The following is a 23,153-nucleotide window of genomic DNA, read 5'->3' as shown; positions in this document are numbered from 1 at the left end:
TGTATGACGCCCTCTAAAAATGTTTCTGCTCCTATTGATGATGTTCCAGACATTCCATCAAGTATCATGGAGTTTGATTTTCTGGAAGATATTCCTCTAGCTCAGTTATCAGCTACAAAGACTACAAAGCCAACGAAGAGTATCAAAAAGGAGAAATTATAAATGTATTAATGTGCCCAAGAAAAGTCTGTTAAAATATTTTTGCGAACGTTTTTATCTTTGTCAACCATATTGTAATTTCTATAGTAGACTCAATCCCGGTTGTGTTTTGATGAATTGTACTTATGGATTTTGTGAATCATCTTTAATAGTTTTGGTGGTGCAAAATTGTAGAACACAATATCATAAAATGGTAATATAACGTTATTGTTATTATTATATTTTACATCTTTTTTTTTTCAACTAACTATATTGTTAATTTATGAAATTACTGCTATATGTTTTTCAGTATTATTTAGTAATGATTTAAGAGAAAAATTAAGGATAATGACTACTACGGTGTTTGAATATTAATTAATACTACCATTAATTGTCATTATTATGCAACATAATAATCATACTATCACAATATTTATATCCAAAGCGCCCCAAAATAGAATTGCTAATTAGAACTATAATAATACATTTTTTGTTATAATTCATTAAATTGTTTGAATAAAGAAGTTATCCATGAAAATAATAATACAACGCACGAGCAAAAACTGTAATAGTTAGAATTTAAAGCACTTTTTGGTTTGGATGGGATGATTTTGGATTTCTTGAAAGGACATTATATTGATTGAGAGGACAAGCATTTAAATCTAATACTACTGTTGAACATTAAAATTTGCAGAGAAGTAGTCAATTTACTATTACGGAGAAGATTTTGATGGGTTTCCCTGAACGAAAAATTGTTCAACCTAATATTTGATTGTGCTATTCCACCTAATGTTAAATTAGGTGAATTGAAAATGCAGTATATGTGATAGATAAGACATGTTAAGTTGAAATGACCTCCATTTAATAACCCTAATTATATCTGATGTACTACTATTACTTTATACACGTTTTATTTTTGGCGGTAAAAATGGATGGATTGTTCCATCCATTAACATGTACACCAAATATTTCAATGATGTGAATCTGAGGAAGAATTTTGTTATGCAGATACAAAAATATGGTAGAACACCAGATTTGTGAGGCTACTGATGACTTCAACCAGACAACTTTTATATTTGACCAATGAAGAGTATTATTTGGCTGCTGGATGATTTTTTAATTTCATCTACAATTGTTTTCTAGGAAGTTCGTCTTAAATCTTCAATACGTATTACAAAATGTCTCCATAACATTTACAGATATTTTTTTAAATGTTGTATTGCTATGTTAATTATTTTCATGTACAGTTTTATCTATTAGGATGGATAATGAAAATACCAAGTCCAGTACAAGTGCAAGATTAAAAAGGAAACAAATAATCCAACACAAGAGGATGAATGCTACGTGCATACAACAGAAACACCCTGAAACAAAAAGACGAAATTGTACACCATTAGCTGATGTAACAAGTTTTTTTGTGAATGAAGAAAGGTGTCATACGGAATTACAAATGAAAGGTCCACATCCTACTTTGGTGAATGAGCAAAGAGATATTGGTGGAAGCAGAAGAAAGCAACAAAATCTTCTCCATAGATTTGAAGCCACTGTTAATATGGTCACAACAACCAATGATTCCAGCATGGGAACTGAATCTGTGCAGTTAGAAGTCATTGATGAACTACAATTAAGCGAAGGTAATTCAGATTCATCTAATTCCCATGTAGAAGGTAAAATTAAGTTATAATAAGGAAATGAATATTCATATCCTTGGTCAAAAAAATTAATTATATCAGTTTGATTACAATTATATTACATAAATTACATGAATACTTATTTTGCAGAAAGTCATGCAGAGTATGAAATGAGCTACGAATTCATCAATAACAAAGAAAGATAAGTCTTCTAAAAACATTTATTGTCATATATTTTTTCAATGATCTATGCTAATATAAACTCACTAATTTATTCCTTTGCAAGTTGTATGCAGATATAGGGGATCCAATCTATGTTTGTCAGCATTGCCAAGGTCATATGTGGTATGAAGAACGTATTGACAAAAGTCATGCCAGTGTTAATCCCAAATTTCAACTTTGTTGTGGTAATGGCAAAGTTCAATTGCCAATGTTAAAAGACCCCCCTGATGAGCTTCAACAACTTCTGTTTCAATCTGATTCTAAACAAAGTCGAAGTTATCAACAACACATTAGAACATACAACATGATGTTTGCATTCACATCTCCTGGAGCAAAAATTGACAATAAATATAACAATGGACGTGGACCACCAAATTTAAGAGTTCATGGCCAGTCATGTCATCGAATTGGTAGTCTTCTGCCACCACTTGGAAAACAACCAAAGTTTGCTCAGCTCTACATATATGATACTGATAACGAGATACACAATAGAATTCAATCTTTGAGGTTAACTATTATTATGCTTTCTGAATTCTGAATATAATGAGGCTATCATTTTGATTTGAAATTCAATGACATTGTAGGAACCATAATGATATTGATGCTGAAATAGTCAGAACACTAACTCAGATGCTTGATAAGTACAATGTACATTGCAAATCTTTCAGAATGGCTAGGGATCGATATGCAGAACAACCATTTCATGATCTAAAGCTGAGGCTTATCGCAGATAGGCAAAAAGATGGACGAATATACAACATGCCAATGGTGTCAGAAGTAGCTGCATTAATCGTTGGCGATGTTGATAGCGCTTTTCCTAGAGATATTATTATGGAAAGCAGGACAAGTAAGCTACAAAGAATAAATGAATTGCACACCAGTTATTTGGGATTTCAATATCCTTTGTTGTTTCCATATGGTGAAGATGGTTATAGGCATGATATTACTCATCGCGATTCTTTGGCATCAAAACGTAATCGGTTAACAATCAGGGAATGGTTTTGTTATAGAATTCAGACTCGAGATTGTGAGGCAATGACTATACTTAGATCTAGAAGATTGTTCCAACAATTTGTTGTTGATGGATACACAATGATTGAGTCAGAAAGATTATCATTCATCAGAAACCATCAATCAAAATTGAGGGTTGATAAGTATAATAACCTTTGTCAACCAAGTAATGAAAGCCAAACTGATGCCTCTGAAAAAGGAAAATGATTTGTGCTTCCATCAAGCTTTGTTGGTGGCAGAAGATTTATGGATCAATTATATTTTGATGGAATGGCAATATGTGGTCATGTAGGATTCCCAGATCTTTTTCTAACTTTTACTTGCAACCCGAAATGGCCAGAGATATCTAGAATATTAAAGAGTTCAAAGTTAAGTCCTTCAGACCGGCCAGATATTATTGCAAGAGTGTTTAGAATCAAATTTGATCATTTGCTATTAGATTTAACCAAAAAGCATATATTGGACAGAGTAATAGCATGTAAGTTCTAATATTTTGATGATTGAAGGCCAAATTTTGCACTATTATACCCTTCTAACAACGTAATTGTTAATTTGTGTTTAACAGACATGTATAGTATTGAATTTCAGAAACGAGGTTTACCACATGCTCATTTGCTAATATTCTTACATCCTTCTAGCAAATATCCAACAGCCTTGGATATAGATAAGGTCATTTCAGCTGAAATACCATGTGCCAAAAAGGAGCCACAATTGTATGCCTGTGTCAAAGAACATATGATGCACGGACCATGTGGATTATCTAATAGATCATCTCCATGCATGAAGAATGGTTCATGTTCGAGATTTTATCCAAAGAAATACCAAAATACTACCACAATTGCAGAAGATGGTTTTCCTCATTATCGTCGAAGAAGCAACGGTATCACTGTTGTCAAGAATGACATAGAACTAGATAATCGTTTTGTTGTCCCTTACAATCCTACAATATTGGTCAAATATCAAGCTCATGTTAATGTTGAATGGTGTAATCGTTCCAATTCTATCAAGTACTTATTTAAGTACATCAATAAAGGATATGATAGAATTACAGCTGCTATAGTTTCCAATGGCAATGATGAGAATGTACCTCAAGTTGTGACAGATGAAATCAAACAGTATATCGATTGTAGATATATTTCCCCATGTGAAGCCTGTTGGAGAATATTTTCATTTCCTATTCATGGAAGAAATCCAGCTGTTGAACGTCTATTTTTTCATTTGCCTGGTGAGCAATCAGTGTACTTCAAGGATGATGATGATATTGATGAAATCATTGCAAAACCAACAGTTAAGGAGTCAATGTTTACAACCTGGATGGACTGCAACACAAAATATTCTGATGCAAGGGATTTGACATATCCTCAATTTGTATCTAAGTATGTTTATAACAAGAATCAAAGATGTTGGAAACCAAGACAAAAGGGCAACACCATTGGCAGACTTATCTGGGTTCCCCCAGCAAGTGGTGAACTTTTCTATTTAAGGAGGATGCTAACAATAGTAAAAGGTCCACAATCATATGTAGATCTTCGAACTGTTGACAACATAATATATTCTACATTTAGAGAAGCGTGTGAAGCTTATGGATTTTTAGCAGAAGATACCGAATATGTAGATGCTATTAAGGAAGTTAAAGATTGAGGATCTGGACATTTCTTAAGGAAATTATTTGTAGCCATCCTTATGTCAAATAGTGTCTTAAAACCTGAAGAGCTGTGGAGTAAAACATGGGAATGGTTATCTGATGGAATACAACGAACGGATGGTTGCTAGAAATCAAAGTACAATGAATTAAAGCATATGAAATGATTGTTTCATGTTCCAAGTATGTTAACTCAATTTTTGTGTTGCAGAACTCATTCTCAATATTGAAACTCTTCAAAATTTGACTTTGATTGAAATTGAGAAGCTCTTGCAGAATAACAGGAGAACATTAAAGGAATGGCCATCTATGCCTTATCCCAATCATTTTGTGGTAGATTATTGTGGAAATAGATTGGTATATGCAGAACTTGATTACAACAAGGATGATGAGCTACATGTATTTGAATCTAACTTTAACCGTATGACAGGTTTGTGTTCTTTTCTCCATGCATTATTCATGAAGACATTCAAATATAACTTAATAAATTCTAACCAATTGTAGAAGAGCAAAGACATATTTTTCAACAGATTATAGATGTTGTTCATCATGATGAAGGGGGGATGTTCTTTTTATACGGTTATGGTGGAACCGGGAAAACTTTTATGTGGACTACATTATCTTCTGCTCTTCGATCTGAAGGAAAAATAGTGTTGACAGTTGCATCAAGTGGCATAGCTTCATTGTTATTGCCTGGAGGTAGGACAGCTCATTCTAAATTCAAGATTCCTGTTCCTACATTAGAGCACTCTGTTTGCAACATTACAAAAGGTAGTGAACTATCAGAGTTGATGAAATTGGCAAACCTAATAATTTGGGATGAAGCACCAATGACTCACAAGTATTGTTTTGAAGCATTGGATCGTACTTTAAAAGACATCATGAGGGAAAAGAACAAAACTGATTCAATTTTTTGTGGCAAAGTAGTTGTTTTTGGAGGAGATTTTAGACAAATACTGCCTGTTATTCCACGTGGAAGCAGGTCTGATATTGTTCATGCTACTATCAACTCATCCTATCTTTGGGATCATTGCCAGATTATGAATTTGACAAAGAACATGCGGCTGTTGCAAAATGGGTTACAACAGTCTACTATAGCTGAAATTGAAGAGTTTTCTTCCTGGATAATAAAAATTGGCAATGGTGCATTGAATGAACCAAACGATGGATTAGTTGACATAGAAATCCCATCAGAATTACTAATATCAGAATATAATGATCCTATCCAAGCCATTGTCAATAGCACATATCCAGGATTAATGCAAAAGTACAAAGATGAAGGGTTCCTCATATCAAGAGCTATTCTAGCCAGTCGAATTGAAACTGTTGATCAAATTAATCAATCTGTTTTGGAACCAATTCCAGGTCAGTCATTATACATAATTAAGAATTTACTAAATCATCACTAAGATTTGTGAACTTGATCTGATTCATGTGTTTCAGGAGAAATTAAAGAATATCTAAGCTCCGACTGCATAGATACCTCTGAGCCAGCAGAAGCTGAAGCATACGATGGTATTACACCTGAATTTCTAAATTCTTTAAGAACATCTGGACTACCAAATCATAGTATCAAGCTAAAGGTTGGTGCTCCAATTATGCTCTTAAGAAATTTGGATCAATCTCAAGGTTTGTGTAAGGTAGCCGATTAATAGTGACTAAACTTGCAAATCATGTAATCAGTGCAAAGATTATTACTGGAAAATCAAAAGGAACTGAGATCTACATTCCACGTATGTCCATGTCACCATCCCAGTCCCCTTGGCCATTCAAGCTGATTAGAAGACAATTCCCGATCATGTTGTCTTATGCTATGACCATTAACAAATCTCAAGGACAATCTTTAGATTGTGTTGGGTTGTATTTGCCAACACCAGTTTTTAGTCATGGTCAATTATATGTTGCAGCTTCTAGAGTTAAAAGCAAATCCGGATTAAAGATTTTAATCCATGACAATGAAAACAAACCTTTGACTACTACGACAAATGTAGTTTTCAAAGAAGTTTTTAACAATGTATGACTGTATTGTATGGTAACATACCTGTGTTCCTGTATTTTGTCTAAAATTCCTGTCAGAGGCTACTTTTGAAGATATCAATCGTTGATTGTGCTGCATTCTTATGTTGAATTGTTGTCCTGTTTTAAGTTTTTGTTTGAATGCATTGAAGGAAAAGATGGAGATGTAAGTAAATTGGTTCCTTCTGTCATTATTTACGTTGGTTTATTATATCTTCTTTTTACCATTTGTATTCCTTGAATATGTGCTTATTTTGGCAGATGCATTAAAATTCTAATCTACCATACACCAAACAAACCAAACAACATATAATAAATGCACATATTCAACAAACGACTATTATTACTTATTATTCACACCAACATAATTATTTCGCACGCCTACCACAATCACATCAAATAGTGCCTATCTAACGTCGTATAATAATTATTTATGAAAAAAAAATTCTCGAACCTATGTTCAGCCCAATTGATACTCAATATACTTACTAATCACACCACCATAATTATGCCATGGACCTTCATAACATAACTGTCACATTATTAATTTATTCAGGTAAACCAACACTCTAAAACCTATAAGTAGCCCAATTAATAATGACTATTTACTAAGCAAACAACCATCATTCTTTACCGCACCTCCCACATAGTTGACATAATTATTGTTATAAGCTCTAGAAATCGTGATCCATTTTCATATATCAAATAACTATTATAATTATGACTATCCTACAGATATTGAGTACATGAAATCATGAACTCGAGGAATTACTTTTTCAATTCAGTTAAGGATAATAATACTAACAAATGTTAACATCTTTAACTTATTATAGTTTATTTAGATATTTAGCATTATTATAAATCTTAGTTCTTCAAATTGAATTATTAATTTTGATACTACACATTATTTCATTAATTTCATTTTCTATAGTAAATTATTTTCTCAATCACAATACTTATATCCAATGAATTAGGATTGATTTTTACGTAATAATACTTATAAATTTCCAATTTTATTTACCAATAGCTATTAAGAATTCATTAACTTTAAATTTTTCTTCCTCTACGTTTCGTATAGTGCAAAATATAATAATACTTATAAATTTCCAATTTTATTTAACAATTGCTATTCAAAATAGTTGCTTAAGTTTTAATATTTTCTGCTCTACGTTTCATATAATGCAAAATATACCAATATATTATTTTAATTTATTCTAAGTTATTTGATATTCAAATAATGTACAAGTTCACAATTTTAATTTCCCAATATATTTTTTAAAATTATTCAAATCTTTCTTTTCTCTAATAATCTACTTAAAAATAATATAAAGTACTAAAATTAAATTATTCAACATTCACGAATCCTAAATACCACATATAATTACAATACATACTTCATTGAATATTATATATACTGGTCTTTATAAACAAAGATGACAACATACCATAAAAGGTTAATATTCAGATACAAAATATTACACAAACATTAATGCCAACATACCAAAAATATCAATGTTGGCATACAAAATATTAGTTCTGTTCAAATAAAGAAAACTAAATACACATTGTTCATACGTGCCATACATTCGTTTTACAGACCAAAATAACTACAAATACATATACATGCTAAATCTTCAGAATTTGGATGACGTTGCTTTGGTCAGTCTGCACCATAAATCTAACACGATCTCCCGCAACCAACCCATTCTCTTGACAGTATTTCTTCCAACCACAAGTCAGATAACATTCAAATGAACTCCTGCCTGTCCATCGAATCTTGCAGTTCCAGAATTGTGCATGGCCATTCGTCAGAACATAGTTTTTTCTCCCTTTCACCAAGCCTTCTTTCACAAATTTTGAATCCAGATACTACATTCAAAGAAATATTGTCAGGAAGATAAATATAAACCAAAATTATTAAGTAATAACTACAACTATCAGCCATACCAAAGAAGATGAATGAACATCATAAGAACTTAATATTTTCTCACAATCAACAGAACCAACTTCAAGTTGGTTGCTACCACCAGCCTGCAAATCTCTACTATAATCAATTTCAACTCCTTCCACCGAGAAGATCCTGTGAACAAAGACATTGTTTCCTACATAATTTAAATGTAGGAAACAAGGAGAAACGAACTCGTAGTATGCAACATACTGACAAAATCCAAATAACACCATCCTTCCACCCTCATCTGTATCCACAAAAATTTCAAATTTTTTGCCCAAAGGATCATATAACTTCACCAGATGGTTAAACGAAATTTTATCCTGACAAAACATTTGGAAGTACTCGGGCAAGATTATCAACAGCTACCACAACAACCAACAGAAACCCTATATTAGTAAAAATAACAACAAATGTTAAGTAAAAATTAAAAAAAATTATTAAACTTACATACCGTGTTTGGAATGAACTGCACTCTAAAGGCTTGGAAAAATCTGACTGAGGACAGAGGGTCACGTGCTAGACCATTGTTCCTTCTACCAGGATACACCACTTCAGTCCAGTCCAGATCGAACAATCTCATACGAAAGTAGCGATCTCCACAGTAAAGGCTAACGACGTAATAAACATCGTTTAGATCATAAAAACCCATCAGCTGCTCTACCGCACGGAACTGTCTCTAAAGAAGAAAACTGGGTTCAAACTCTATGTTGATCACGTTTCCTCTCGGATCACTGAAAAAATTTGTCCCCGGCAGTAGAGATTTGCCCCATTGTTCATAAAATCCTTCTTCAAACTCCAAAAATTCCTGTAATGCATAAAAACACAAACTTCCTTCAAAATAACAACTGTATAAAACTTTATGGACATGCTTGAACCAAAGGATGGAAGAAAAATATAAACTTTCGTCCAAAAACCAACTGTATACGTCAAACATACAAAACATTAAAAAACAGAACATGCAAACGAACTAACCTCTAAGGGTTCCATCACCATGACAGAGTTTTGGTAGAAATTGGTGAAGCTGAAATCTTTGGAGGCAGACATTGATAGTTGGACGGTTCTGTGATTGCTGAGGAGTACTGTTTTTCTTCTTCGTTTATGAACAAAAAAAGCTACAGCCACGATATCTCCTTTTAACTAAAATAAAGGAAACGTTTTGTTGCACATCCAAACCTTCTGACGTTTAGAAAAAATCTTGCACAATATCAGTCTGAGCACGTTGACAAGACTATCCATTATTCCTTTTGCCGCCAACTCTTCGTATTCCCTTAAATATCTTATTTCTAATTTAATGATATTAATAATTTCAACCAAAAAAAATAACGTCTCTGATTCAGTCTCAAAAATCTACTAATAGGTTTTTTTATCAATTAAAATCTTAATCTCCTTATATTCCAAATTTAATAGTTATGATTTTAAATTTAAATTTACCAACAAATAATAAACTTTTAAATCATTAACGTTACAAACATAAACAAAATTAAGAAATTTAAATATACTACATCAAATTAATTAATTCTTCGTAATTATAATATATTATATTTACTTAATAAGTATAATCATTTCATATACTCACACTAACAAATCAACCATTTCAAAACTTTTAAATCGAAATAAATCATCTATATCCAATAACATTAAATAACAATATATATTACAACAAATTAAATTACATATTACAAATATACTTAAATCTACCTTACAACTAATTTATTATCAATTATAATAAATAAATAATAATACTTCATTTCACCTAACTATATCAATAACATATCCTTAAATTCATGTAATCGCTACATATTATTAAATTAAGTATTCAAATCTTCAAAATATTTTCTTTCAATAATTATTTATTTATACATAAAAATATTAAATTATATTTTTCAACATAATCAAAGTTTCAATGCAAAAAAACACGACCCGTGCGTATGCACGGGTCTCCTACTAGTTGTTAGGAAAAAAGAACTCAATTGAACAAAATTAATAAAAATAGGAATCTATTTGAACACAAAACCAAAATTAGAACTTATTTTACGAGACTCGACGAAAATTGGAAAAAAAAAATATTTTAACCATTATTTTTATATATCTTAATTGCAAATACCAAATTTTATTGAGGTAAGAAGAATTTAGTTATTCAATTAATTTGTGGGAAAAAAATTATTCAAAATAAAAAGTTCAAAAATGCTTTCTAACCCAAAGAGCAGAACACCACGCGAAGAGATCAGAACGGCCAGCGGAGAGAACTGCATCCGCGATTGGAGAGAACTGCGAGCAGTGAGAACCGCGACCAGAGAGAACGACGCACCAACACGCGGCTAAACGACGAGGAGTTTGGCGTGACCGGAGAATAGAACGGCACGGAGCAGCGAATAGAGACCAGAACGGCGAACCCTAATCCGCGAGGCGAAGGAGAAGAACGAACCTAATCGCGGTGAGTTTTTTTTTTTTTTATTTCCGCACAAGAAATGACGATCAATGGCGTCGTTTTGGGTTAAAAAGAAACGCCCTCTGGACTCGCCAACTATATTCTGTTGTCAAACATATTATATACATACTTTGAGAAAAAAAAAATTGTAGCTTCTGATGCTGGTTTTTTGTTGTTGTGTACGATTATGCTTGCAGATAGTTTTGTTGTCAAGTCATAAATTAGTTTCACAACTTAAGATCCCATTGGAAGCTTTCAAAATGTCGCGGAAGGGTTTGATGGAACAAGACCTGAGTAAGTTGGATGTCACAAAGTTGCATCCACTTTCACCAGAAGTCATATCTCGGCAAGCTACTATTAATATTGGTAATATTTTCTCACATTTTGTGATTTAGCACTTAGAATGTAATTAAAATGCACTGATGGTGTAAAAAGTTTTACCATCCAATTGCGATGTATGTTAGAACTGTTTACTTTCTTAAAAAATATTTTGAAAGTCATACACGGTGATTTCTAATTGGTTGGCAGTATAGAAATCTTTACACTGATGCCACATGAAAAGTAAACTTTTACAACTTCAATTCTGTAAGCATCTTTTCCATCTGTGACGGTTGATATATTGAATTGCATCATGATAGGCACTATTGGTCATGTGGCACATGGCAAGTCAACAGTTGTGAAAGCAATTTCAGGTGTCCAGGTATTCTTTTGTCTTGGAATGTTTCTCTTTCTTAAAAAGTGATTTTGGTTTATCAGAACAGTATAAAACCTGTTTATATGGTGAGGATTGCCCCCATATATATAGTCAATGAGAGACTTGAGTTTTTCTCAATACACTACTTCATGTCTAGGATTATTGGGCTTGGTTCGTGTATAACATGGTGAGTGACCCTTTTAATCGATTTAGGATAGACTCTGATGTCACCTAACAAAGTGATTTAAATTTAAATCAATCCTACAAAATCAATTTATAAAGTGAAGATTGTCCCCACTTTTGTACCATATTTTGACACTATCTCTAATTGATGTGGGACCTAGGTTTTACTAATACACTTTTGTTGGGTAGTAGAGTTGAGGATTGTAGTGTGTAACTATATAATGGACAATGGATGTACATAATCCATTGAACATGATGTTCAGGAATGGTTTTTTATCAGGAACCCATTTAAACATAGATTATTGATGTATTTTTTTTCGAATGGACAGAACAGTTATTTGCTCATCACCTTAATTCTGGTTATTGCTGATGATTTATATATTTAGTTAACCTAAATATGTGGGTACATGCAGCTTGTAAAACAGGGCTGGTGGGTTTGTTTCCATATGTACATTTTAGTTTGGCGATGATAAATTATATTTTGTATATGGAAGCCTGACTTGGGTTATCTTTTCTGTTTGTGGAAGCCTTGCTCTAGGAAGTGGTTATCTCTATGTAGAGAATGGGGTTGTTTGACAGCATCTAGATCAATTTGTTTGTTACATTTTTGTTCATTTTCTGTTTTAAAAGGCAGGATTACACATTAACATGTCATATTTTATTCTTAACACACATTTCCTTTATCTTTGGATATTTAAACTGTGGACCTATTGTTTCCACGTATGTTATGCAGACTGTGCGTTTCAAAAATGAGTTGGAGCGTAACATTACAATCAAGCTTGGCTATGCAAATGCAAAAATATACAAGTGTGAAGATGAACGGTGTTCAAGGCCTATGTGCTACAAGTGGGTGTTTATTTTTACATTTGTCATTATCATATCAGGTTATTTTTTACTTTTTGGAGCTGATCAATTTTTTCTTACAGGGCTTATGGAAGTGGGAAAGAAGATAGTCCTATGTGTGATGTGCCAGGGTTTGAAAACAGCAAGATGAAATTGCTGAGACATGTTTCATTTGTGGATTGTCCGGTAAAGTCCTGGATTTGCATTATTATTTAGGGCCGCTTTTTATCATGTATAATGCATGGTTTGTTTTCACAAGTGAGATATTTGTTTTTACTTTACCAATTTTTGTAGGGACATGATATTCTCATGGCTACTATGCTTAATGGAGCAGCAATCATGGATGGAGCTTTACTACTGATAGCTGCTAATGAAAGCTGCCCACAACCACAAACCTCTGAGCACTTAGCTGCTGTGGAAATTATGCGTCTACAGCATATAATAATCCTTCAGAACAAGGTTGACTTGATTCAGGAAAATGTGGCAATCAATCAGCATGAAGCAATTTCAAAGTTTATACAGGTAAGTTTCTTTAAAGAGATTTCTTTTACACAAGTGGATTCCTTTTCAATAACCTACATGATAATTGTTCTATTTCTTTTGTGACTTACAGGGAACTGTTGCTGATGGTGCACCAGTAGTACCCATTTCAGCACAATTAAAGTATAATATTGATGTTGTGTGTGAGTATATTGTGAAGAAGATCCCAATCCCTGAGAGGAACTTTGTTTCTCCACCTAATATGATCGTGATCCGGTCATTTGATGTCAATAAACCTGGTTTTGAGGTTGATGAAATAAAAGGAGGTGTAGCTGGTGGAAGCATTTTGAGGGTAAGTCTTTTGATCAATTTCCTATAAGTCATGCTTGATTTTGCGTTGTTGTCATGACTTGAAGGTATTAAAATCACTGATGATGTCTGGAATGCATAACTTATATAATGTTTAATACATGCTACTTTTATTTCTAAAGCGAAGTCAACAAATGAAATTAACACTGTCTGGTATGTGTGGCGTGGTTTAAAAGACCAAGGACAGACTCGCCTGACAAATTTTCTTTACAGGGTGTTTTGAAGGTGAATCAATTCATTGAAGTTCGACCTGGGATTGTTGTTAAAGATGAGAGTGGAAATATCCGATGCACACCAATATATTCAAGAATAGTTTCATTGTATGCTGAACAAAATGAGCTTCAATTTGCTGTACCTGGGGGCCTGATTGGTGTTGGGACAACGATGGATCCCACACTGACACGAGCTGATAGGTTGGTAGGTCAAGTTCTAGGAGAGGTTGGATCCCTACCTGAGGTTTTTGTTGAACTTGAGGTAAGTTATTCTTAATTGTTCATTTGTGCTTGCTGCCATTAATGAGTTGAGTTTTACAATTAATAAGATGAGTTATGATAAAGATCTTTTTAGCAGCTTTATTTCTTGCTGAACCTTATTCTGTATTGGTCTTGCAGGTAAACTTTTTCCTTCTTAGACGGCTTCTTGGCGTCCGAACAAAAGGGTCTGAGAGACAGGGGAAGGTATCGAAGCTGACGAAAGGAGAGATGCTAATGTTGAACATAGGATCAATGTCAACGGGGGCTAGAGTAATTGCTGTGAAGAATGACTTGGCAAAGTTGCAACTTACATCCCCTGTGTGTACTAGCAAGGGTGAGAAGATAGCACTTAGTCGACGTGTTGAGAAGCATTGGCGTCTTATTGGATGGGGCCAAATCCAAGCAGGAATCACCCTTGACGTCCCTCCTGCCCCCCATCTCAGTTGAACGCAGGCAAGACACACCACAGGAAACACCTGCAGCAGCCATAAAAACCCTAAAACAATTTAGATATTCTGAAGGGAGACAATTGTTGCGAACCATTTTTGTGAGGTGGCGAGAAAAACGTTTTGATTGTTGTCTATTTTTTGTTTTCTCTTTCTCATCGTTATTGTTATATTTTGCCCATGTAACTATTATTGAAGTTCAATGAGTTGTGGGTCCTGTCGATTAGTGACATCGTGTTGGGTTAAAAAGAAAACCTTTATAGACTTGTCAATGAGTTCACAACGAGTTTCCCAATCTTATTTTAAAAGCTAGTTTGTTTGAGACAACCTGCACAATGAGTGTGGGAACGTAAACGCAAATGATTTGATATGGGTAAACTAAATGATATGGTACGGGTTAACCCAAATGATTTGATTCTATGTCGGTAAAATGTTGAGAAAACGGTTTGATGCCGTACTGTAGCACTGAAGGTTTGAGTTGTGGTTAAAAGAATCCTGACAGATTGTTCTGTCACTGCTTGGAGGCATGTTGCATTGTGGTTTATGATATTCTAGTAGAGCTCGACCACTTAAGAGAAAACTTGTGATCTTAAACATGCTCGTGTTCCATCCCCTTGTTTATAATGAACGTACATCTGAGTTTGAAGGTTATTGAGTGACATCTGTTGACCTAAACAATTTCTATGGGATTGCTGGAACGGATGAGTCGAGAACAACAGAGGCGAGGGAAGCAGTAATATGTTCTGATGGAGCTCAAAAGGTCATTATTGTCGTTAAGGCATCAAAGGAAATTCCGAAGACTGCTCTTGTTTGGCCCGAACACATGTACTGGTTGTACCTTCAGAGAGTTTAGGTAATCCAATTTTTGACTTAATTTCTTTATCTATACGCTCTCCCTTGTCACATTATTTATTGCGGTGTGATCATTATGGTGCCTATTTTTACAAGCAAATAAAATATTAGTTGGGTCCTATGGGATATGTCATTCCCTTTTTTATGTGTTTAGTTTTGAATATGTCATATGCTTGGAAAACAAACTAAGAACAAGAATGATTCTTTAAATTCCTGGAAAGGTCCAGTTGTCACTCCATCTGACAGCCCTGATATCAAAGAAAACCAACAGTGAGTTCAAAAAGAAGGAAACTATCATACTCACAGTGAAAGTTTTTCCACTCCTTCAGCAAACTTGAGATTCCAAACCATGGCTCATTGATTTACTTCTGCATCAGCGATCATCTCAATGATGTAGGTAGAATTAGGAATAAAACTATTCAAAGAACTACAAAACTATAGGAATTCCAATATGAATGAATAGAATTCGTGAGATGTATTAAATTGAGAAAAAATTACAATATCATTATTTAAAATTGACATGCTCCTACACTCTTTAGAGTTGGTTTATTTATAGAAATATAGAAATATAATGCCATAAATAAAAATGCTAATGGAATAATTAAAATTATTTTTGATTATCAATCAGAATTAAATTGATAGGTTGTGATGCAACTTTCTTAGTAATATGTAGTTTTCTTATTAATCTTTTTGTATCAATTCCTTGACTTTCAAAAAATTCTTATTCTCAACGATTAAAACTTGGATATTTTTTCTTCAAATCATAGGAGAACTCCCACGTGACATCTTCTAATAATTGATGTTTCCACTTGACTAGCACCTTGGTGACAACTTTGTTGTCTCGCTTGACAGTTGTTCTATCTTAAGATTCTCTTTGGTTCTTTGCCTCCACAGCACTATTTGAATCGGTAAGAAGAGAACTTGCTACTATTGCCTTACCAATATGTCTTTTAATTTGTGGTACATGAAAGACATCATGACTTTTAGACCTTTGTGCCAACTGTAGCTTAAGCCACCGCTCAATAAATGACGACCATATAGATAACCTCTTTGCTCTTGGAATTTGGCAATCCCTTAATAAAATCCATGGTGGTATGTTGCCCTATCCTTTCTGGAATTGGTAAGGACTATAGCAACCCTAGATAGGCGGATATGTCATATTTACATTTTTGGCATACCTCACATTTCATTACAAAAATTATACGTTCTTGGTCATGCCTTTCTAATAGACAACTGATTTCAACCTCTTTAGTGTAGCTTTCCGACCCGAATGGTCGCCAGTATGACCAAAATGTATCCATTGCAACAAATCAGTCCTAAGAGTCACATTTTTTCCCACAACCAGTTGCCCGCCAGTATGACCAATATGTATCCTTTGCAACAAATCAACCCTGAAAGTCACATCTTTTCCCACAACCAGTTGCCCCTTCCTCCTGAGTTCGCCAAGTATAATGTTTATGCAATGAAACATTTGTTTGCACGTTTTGGATGAACTTTTTTATGTCCATTTCAGCCTGTCAAGAATTAATGATTTTATTTAACATGGTGCTTTCATTGTTGGAGTTATGATTGCTTGACAGTCTACTACTTGGTGCTTGGATAAAGCATTGACTAGTAAATTTTCCTTTCCTTGCTTGAACTCAATTGTAAAATCAAACTCCATCAATTTGACCAACCATTTTTGTTGGAAGGTTGTAGTCAATCATTGAATGAGAGTATATTATAGGCTTTTGTGGTCTATTATGATGATAAAGTGAGTGTTCGACAGATAATGTCTCCATTTTTGGATTGCAAATACTACCGCTAACAACTCTTTTTGATGTATATTGAGAGCCTTGCTAATAAAAGCAATAGGATAGTGATCTTGCATCAACACTACATCAATGTCTGAACCTGAAACATCTATTTCAACCACAAAGACTTTAGAGAAATCAGGTAGTGTTAGTACTAGTGATTGCATTAAACTACTTTTGAGGGTTTGGAATGTAACTTTTGCTTCCTCGGTGGAAATTATTCTTCTTCAACATATTAGTTAAAGATCGTGCAATACCACCACAACCTCTCACAAACCTTCTATACCCCCTCATTAATAGGATTGGCCCATACAACCAAAGGAATTTTGATCATGGCCTTTCCTCTTAGGCGATAGTGTGGTAGGTTCCTGAAAGATGTCCTCAAATTGCCCAAGTAATTCCTCAATAGTAGCAAGACTTCGACCCATACTATCACATGCACTAATATAATAAAAAGAATGTGGATAAACAAAAGAGAAAGTATAAATACCAACCACGTATGCATGATTCCAAAATTCATTTAAGAATATCTTACTGACACATTCAAAATGATTAAAAGAAACGTGGGTCCCTTATCCTACATTATGCTTGAATTGGTGGACGTGGCATTATATTTTTAAGAACATGTGAAATCTATAACTCAATACTTTAATCAATGATTCAATCAACATTATAAAAAAAAAGACACAAACATAATACCATGTTCACATTCCAATCAAAATCAAACCCATAGACTAAACTAAAAGACCCAGCCAAAATGTACACCCTTATTGATAAAAATTTCACGAAACCACATTCAAATAATTTTTCAAGATTAACATCCATTCTCTGTGGAAAATCTTAACCAAACTAGAAACACCCTCAAGTTCAACTTATTGCAAACACTACATACATTTGAAGCCCAAAGCAAGCATGAATTTCATTCGAAACCAAGATAACCATGGACAACATACACTACAAAAGTAAAGCCTCCCCAATACATTTCAAACCATAGTCGTAACTCAAAACCAGGTATGAAACATCAACATGAAATTAATTACAAAAACCTGACTCATCATCATTTCACAAGCAATCAAAATTTAAAACTCTAAATTGTAATAAACATCACCCTTCAATTCAACAACCATGATAATATCAATTAAAATCCAAACACGATTCAAGCAACGAGTCCAGTTATTTCCACTCCCAAATAGCCAACAAATATCCCAATAATTTCAACATTCAGAACTTAATATTGTAATTACAATTATCCCTCAACAATTCAGTATCATTATCTCTAATCAAATTTCAATCCCCAAACATAGCACCAACAAATAACAAGAATAGAGCAAGCCCCAAAATCATCTTATGTTCATACAACAAAACCCAAAAATCAAAACAAGAAAGAATTAAGTTATAAATCTAAGCATGAAGAAATGGGGAACCTCGTTAGTGCTAGTGACGGAGGATTAGGGACTGAAACAAAGAAAATGTGACAACTCATGTCGCAGGAGGGTTTCGTGGAGTACACTGGTTTCACAGTGATTGGTGGCAAATAGACAACTGACGTTGTAGGCTTTGGGTTCCTCTAATGGCTCGCCGACGAGATTAATAATGGAGAAGGTGAGCGTTTACAAGTAGATGGAAAGGATGAAGAAGATGGACTAGTGAAGATGCTCTCTCTGAATGCTGTGAGAGAAAGACTGAATCTTGTCATATGAATGCCAATTATGAGTAAGATGAAGGAGTTAAAATAACATTTGGATCCGGGAAAAATCGTTCCCCCCATTCTTAAAATAATTTTTTTTATTTTTTACCTTTTAATTTAATTATGAAAAATGAAAAAATAATTAATAATATTTTTTTAATCTAAAATACAAAATCCTTATTTTACTTAACTTTTAAAAAAATAAATTAAAGAAATATTTTTTTAATCAATTTTATTATTTTTAAAGAAAATTTATTTTTATCCTTTTTATTTAACACTTTATTATTATTTTTTGGGCTATTTTGGAAACAATTTTAATCATCCAAACGAAATTGAGTGTTGATACACATGCTAGGCCAAGTTCAAAAGGACTTGAGCCAACCTAAAGAGGAAACATTTTCCATACTAGATGTCTCATTAACAAAATGGTTTGCTCTTTAATTATTTATGGAGGAAGTAGCGCAAATGTGGCTAGCAAAAGGGTGATGGAAAAGTTTGGCTTAGAAACCATTGCTCATGCAAAGCCTTATAAGCATACTTGGATAAGTAAGGCTGGAGAAATAAATGGCAATAAATAAGTCATAATTAACTTCTCCATAGAAAGTTACAAGGACGAGGTTTTATGTGATGTTGTTCTCATGGATGCCACACATATTTTGTTAGGTAGGCCACGACAATTTGATAAACACACCTTACATGATGGATAGTCATACCAACAAATACATTTTTCACTCTCATGGGAAAAAAAAGCCACTTTAATACCTCTGTCATCTCAAATGGTTAATGAGGATCAAAATAAAATGAAAAAGATAAGAGAAAAAGAAAAATAAGAAAAGAAAGAAAAAGTTGCAAGCTTCCCACAAAGTCTTAATTATCCATAAAAAGAAAATCCCAAAGCAAGTTGACCATTGCCATTTTCATTCTCCCTTCTCTCTCCAAACCAAGAAAGAGAAACATAAGCCTAATCACAAAGAAAATGATGATAAATTTTCCAAAGCTAGGAAAGACTTCAAGAGTAAAGGTTGGGAAAAAACCCATGGGAGGAAGGATAAAATACTTCCTCAAATGAAGTTAAACTAAACCAAGAAGAACTTCAAGAATTTGTGGTCAAATTCTCTCAAAGAAAGGGAGATTGATGAGCCTCTAACCCCTACCAAGGATGGAGGCACATGCTTAGAAATAATAAATATGTTTAGAAGGGAAGCATATTCGTCTTTCTCTTTAATGGGGTTTAGTTTTGTGTTGACTTGTTAACATTTGACCTCGTTGTTTGTTTTATAGGTTAAGCTAGTGCTAACTTAGAGGAGGATAACACTACTTGGCAAAATCCTAACACACACATTTGCACCAACTACAAGATGCCTCGTGTCTATCATTTTCTTCCTCTCTCACCAGCCAAAATTAAGGCAATTGCACACCTTCATCGAAACCACCACCACGCCTAGCAATGCTAGCAATGAAAATCACACATGCATCACGAAAAATTATCGTTAAAACTTCACCACCACCATTCACATCAGTTTGTTGGAAAAGAGAACAAAACCACCAACAACGAACCAGAACGCGAACCATGGCATTAATCCAAGCTCCACAAATATGCCAACATCGCGAAGCCACCAATAGCCAACGCAATTATGCAACACTTACCACGAATTCCACCACCGCAAATTACCCATGCAAACACAGCACCTTTATAGAGGAAGAATATGCCTGATTTGAAAGAACAAGGAAATTGTCACATGTCAACTCCGCATTGGACAGTCAAAGGGTGAAAAATTCAAAGTTTGGTAAAAGAGACCAAACAAGAAACGCTAAAATGCAAAATATTGATATCTTTGGGTTTCTTTGAAAATTTGGAGTGTGTGATTTTGTTATAAGAGAGGAAAAAATTTATTTCTTAATAATTTACTTAATATTTAAAATAATTTATTTATTTATATCATAAATTATTAACATAAAATATTATTTGCCAAATCTTTTAAAAAGTTTTGGTAGTTTTTAAAATCTCTATAAACTAAAATATTTGAAAAGATTATTTGTGTAGATTTTATTAACATAACCCAAATTAACAATAACCCTTGAAAATATAGTGACTGAGGGGAAAAAGAAAATGAGGGCTTAGGAAACCTTTGGGGACCTAATCATGTCTTGCCTTCTATTATTCTCTATTTTTATGTTATTTCTACATTCCATGGAGTGTTAAAGCCTTTAAGGTTGATTCTGCTGTAATTTTATTATGGATTTTGAAGTTAGATTAAAATAATTTATTTAATCTATTCATTATTGTTGTGGTTTTTGTTTTCTTTGTCTTTTGATTCTGAATAAAGTAGAAGGTAATGATTTTTGCATTGATCATATGAGTTTAAGGGTTTTTTAATTTAATTGAGACTATACTTATCTTTAAGAATTGCACACCTATTAATAGTATGCCCATAATTGCAATGATATCAACATTGCTTCCTCATATCAGAATTTTGAGGAGTTTCTGGCTTTCTTAGGGGTGGCAAGAGATCTGCTTGCAACACCAATTTCAAAACACGAGATCTGAGAGCGTTAAAAGGAGTGTAACACACAAAATGGGTAGGCTTTGGCTCCCTCTCTCTTAATCCACTTTTTGTGTGCAACATGTCTAATAACTTCTTTTCGGCTAACATGGTCTCAACCTGCATCTTTTTTCTAAACTCCCTCTGCTCCTCCACCTACATGAACTTCGCAGCATGTTGCGCCAACTTGTCCAAGTTAGCAGCTGGAGTCATACACAAATCATTTGGAAAAGGTCTTGGGCTTAGTGTCGTGACCATGTCGTGTAGAGTTACCTCATGATTAAAGTTCTTGATATTAAGTGTGACCTTCCCAAACCGCTCCATAAAAGCACGTAAAGACTCTCCCTTCTCTTGCCTTATGTTGACAAGCGCCAAGGAAGTGAGGTGGTGAGATTGACTTGTCACAAACTATGTTCCAAAGCATGATTCACATGATTACATCCTCAATGGTGTACAAAATGACTTGAGTAACACAAACATCAATGTGCTCATCCATGTATGTACTTCCATCATATCGGTCCAGCATAAGGGACTTCTAGTTAGTAGGAAGTGGAGTCTCCATAATGCCATCCATGAAGGGATGCTTGTGACTTCCCCCCACCACAAATGATGCATTGGTTACGCCTCTAGTCTTTGGAGTGGTGTCATAACCACTTTCCTTTTCTGTGTTAGGGGAAGTATGAGGATGGGATGGAGTTTTCTGCATTGAGGCAATGTTTTCTAGAACCTCTCTCAGTTTTACTTGCTCACCTCCTTCCACCTTTCTTTTTAACTTGGCATTCTTTTGCCTCAACACATCCATCTCCTCGACGATTCTTTTCTTGTATTAAGCAAACTCTCGCTACATCTCTAGTAACATAACCATCTCTTGTGAAACTTGGCTGGTCTCCTTAGCTCCAATCATCTTGCTCTTTAAAGACACCATACATTCTTTCTTAAAATAATATATATAAACCTTATGGTGGCACTAAAATGTTCTTACAAGATTGAATATACCCTACATAGATCTACACTAATCACTTACCATCACAATTATATGAAGAGCTTTTATTTACTATAATATAATAATTTAATGTCATTGTTATGAAATTCAAAAAATGAAATATCTATTTCTAAATCTAAATTATTATTAGTTTAATCTTTTATCTATGTGTGATTTCATTTTATTAACATATAGAAAAAGACATTTTATTATAATTTAGAGAAAGAAAGTAAGTAGACATTTGAAATATTTTTAAACTTAAATATTTGTTTTTTTTATAATTTTAAAAAATACCTTTTAATTTTATAAACTTTATTTCATTAAAAATTTCAAAATTAATAGATGTTTTGGTTGCTATCAAATTTTATTTATGTGTAATTGTGTAATATTTTATATAGTTCTTTCACTTTTATTCAATTTATTTCTAAATAATTTACATTGAACATGTTTCTTTGATATTGAATATTTGATAGTATCATCTTTTATCTTTTGGTTTTTATAAAAAATAATTAATTGATATTGAAATAGTAAGAAAGTAGGTATAAGTACGAGTATATGTATAACTATTGTCCGATGGGGATGAAAAAGAGACAAAAGTTGCATAGTTGTTGAGTATGATGATGGAGATGAGCAAAGACAGATATACCAGGGAGGCGTGGGCCTTGCCCTCTTTCTTTAAAAAAATATAAATTGAATATATGTATATATTTATATTATATATATTAGAACAAAAGTCTTGAGAAGCCAAATAGAATTCCTTTGTCAAGAA

The 23,153-nt window shown here is 33.5% G+C and overlaps 2 protein-coding genes and 1 pseudogene across 2 annotated transcripts; 2 read left to right on the top strand and 1 right to left on the bottom strand.

Annotated features, from left to right (window-relative positions):
* The first annotated feature begins 3 nt into the window (after positions 1-3).
* LOC114188300 lies at positions 4-6,664 on the top strand (annotated as a pseudogene).
* Positions 6,665-8,233: 1,569 nt separating this feature from the next.
* On the bottom strand, positions 8,234-8,982 carry LOC114186973. Its single transcript, XM_028075062.1, has 2 exons — positions 8,608-8,982; positions 8,234-8,529 (listed from the first exon to the last, which is right to left on the bottom strand). The coding sequence occupies exons 1-2, from the start codon at positions 8,941-8,943 to the stop codon at positions 8,287-8,289; spliced, it is 579 nt and encodes a 192-aa protein (XP_027930863.1). The 5' UTR covers positions 8,944-8,982; the 3' UTR covers positions 8,234-8,286.
* A 1,816-nt stretch (positions 8,983-10,798) lies between these two features.
* LOC114188664 (eukaryotic translation initiation factor 2 subunit 3-like) lies at positions 10,799-14,813 on the top strand. Its single transcript, XM_028077243.1, has 9 exons — positions 10,799-11,045; positions 11,237-11,405; positions 11,678-11,739; positions 12,650-12,762; positions 12,843-12,945; positions 13,054-13,281; positions 13,373-13,591; positions 13,822-14,082; positions 14,220-14,813. The coding sequence occupies exons 2-9, from the start codon at positions 11,300-11,302 to the stop codon at positions 14,526-14,528; spliced, it is 1,401 nt and encodes a 466-aa protein (XP_027933044.1). The 5' UTR covers positions 10,799-11,045; positions 11,237-11,299; the 3' UTR covers positions 14,529-14,813.
* Positions 14,814-23,153: the final 8,340 nt, after the last annotated feature.

The sequence above is a fragment of the Vigna unguiculata genome, chromosome 6 (assembly GCF_004118075.2).
Source record: "Vigna unguiculata cultivar IT97K-499-35 chromosome 6, ASM411807v1, whole genome shotgun sequence".
NCBI classification, from domain to species: Eukaryota; Viridiplantae; Streptophyta; class Magnoliopsida; order Fabales; family Fabaceae; genus Vigna; species Vigna unguiculata.
This window is presented reverse-complemented; position numbering and strand designations above follow the sequence as displayed.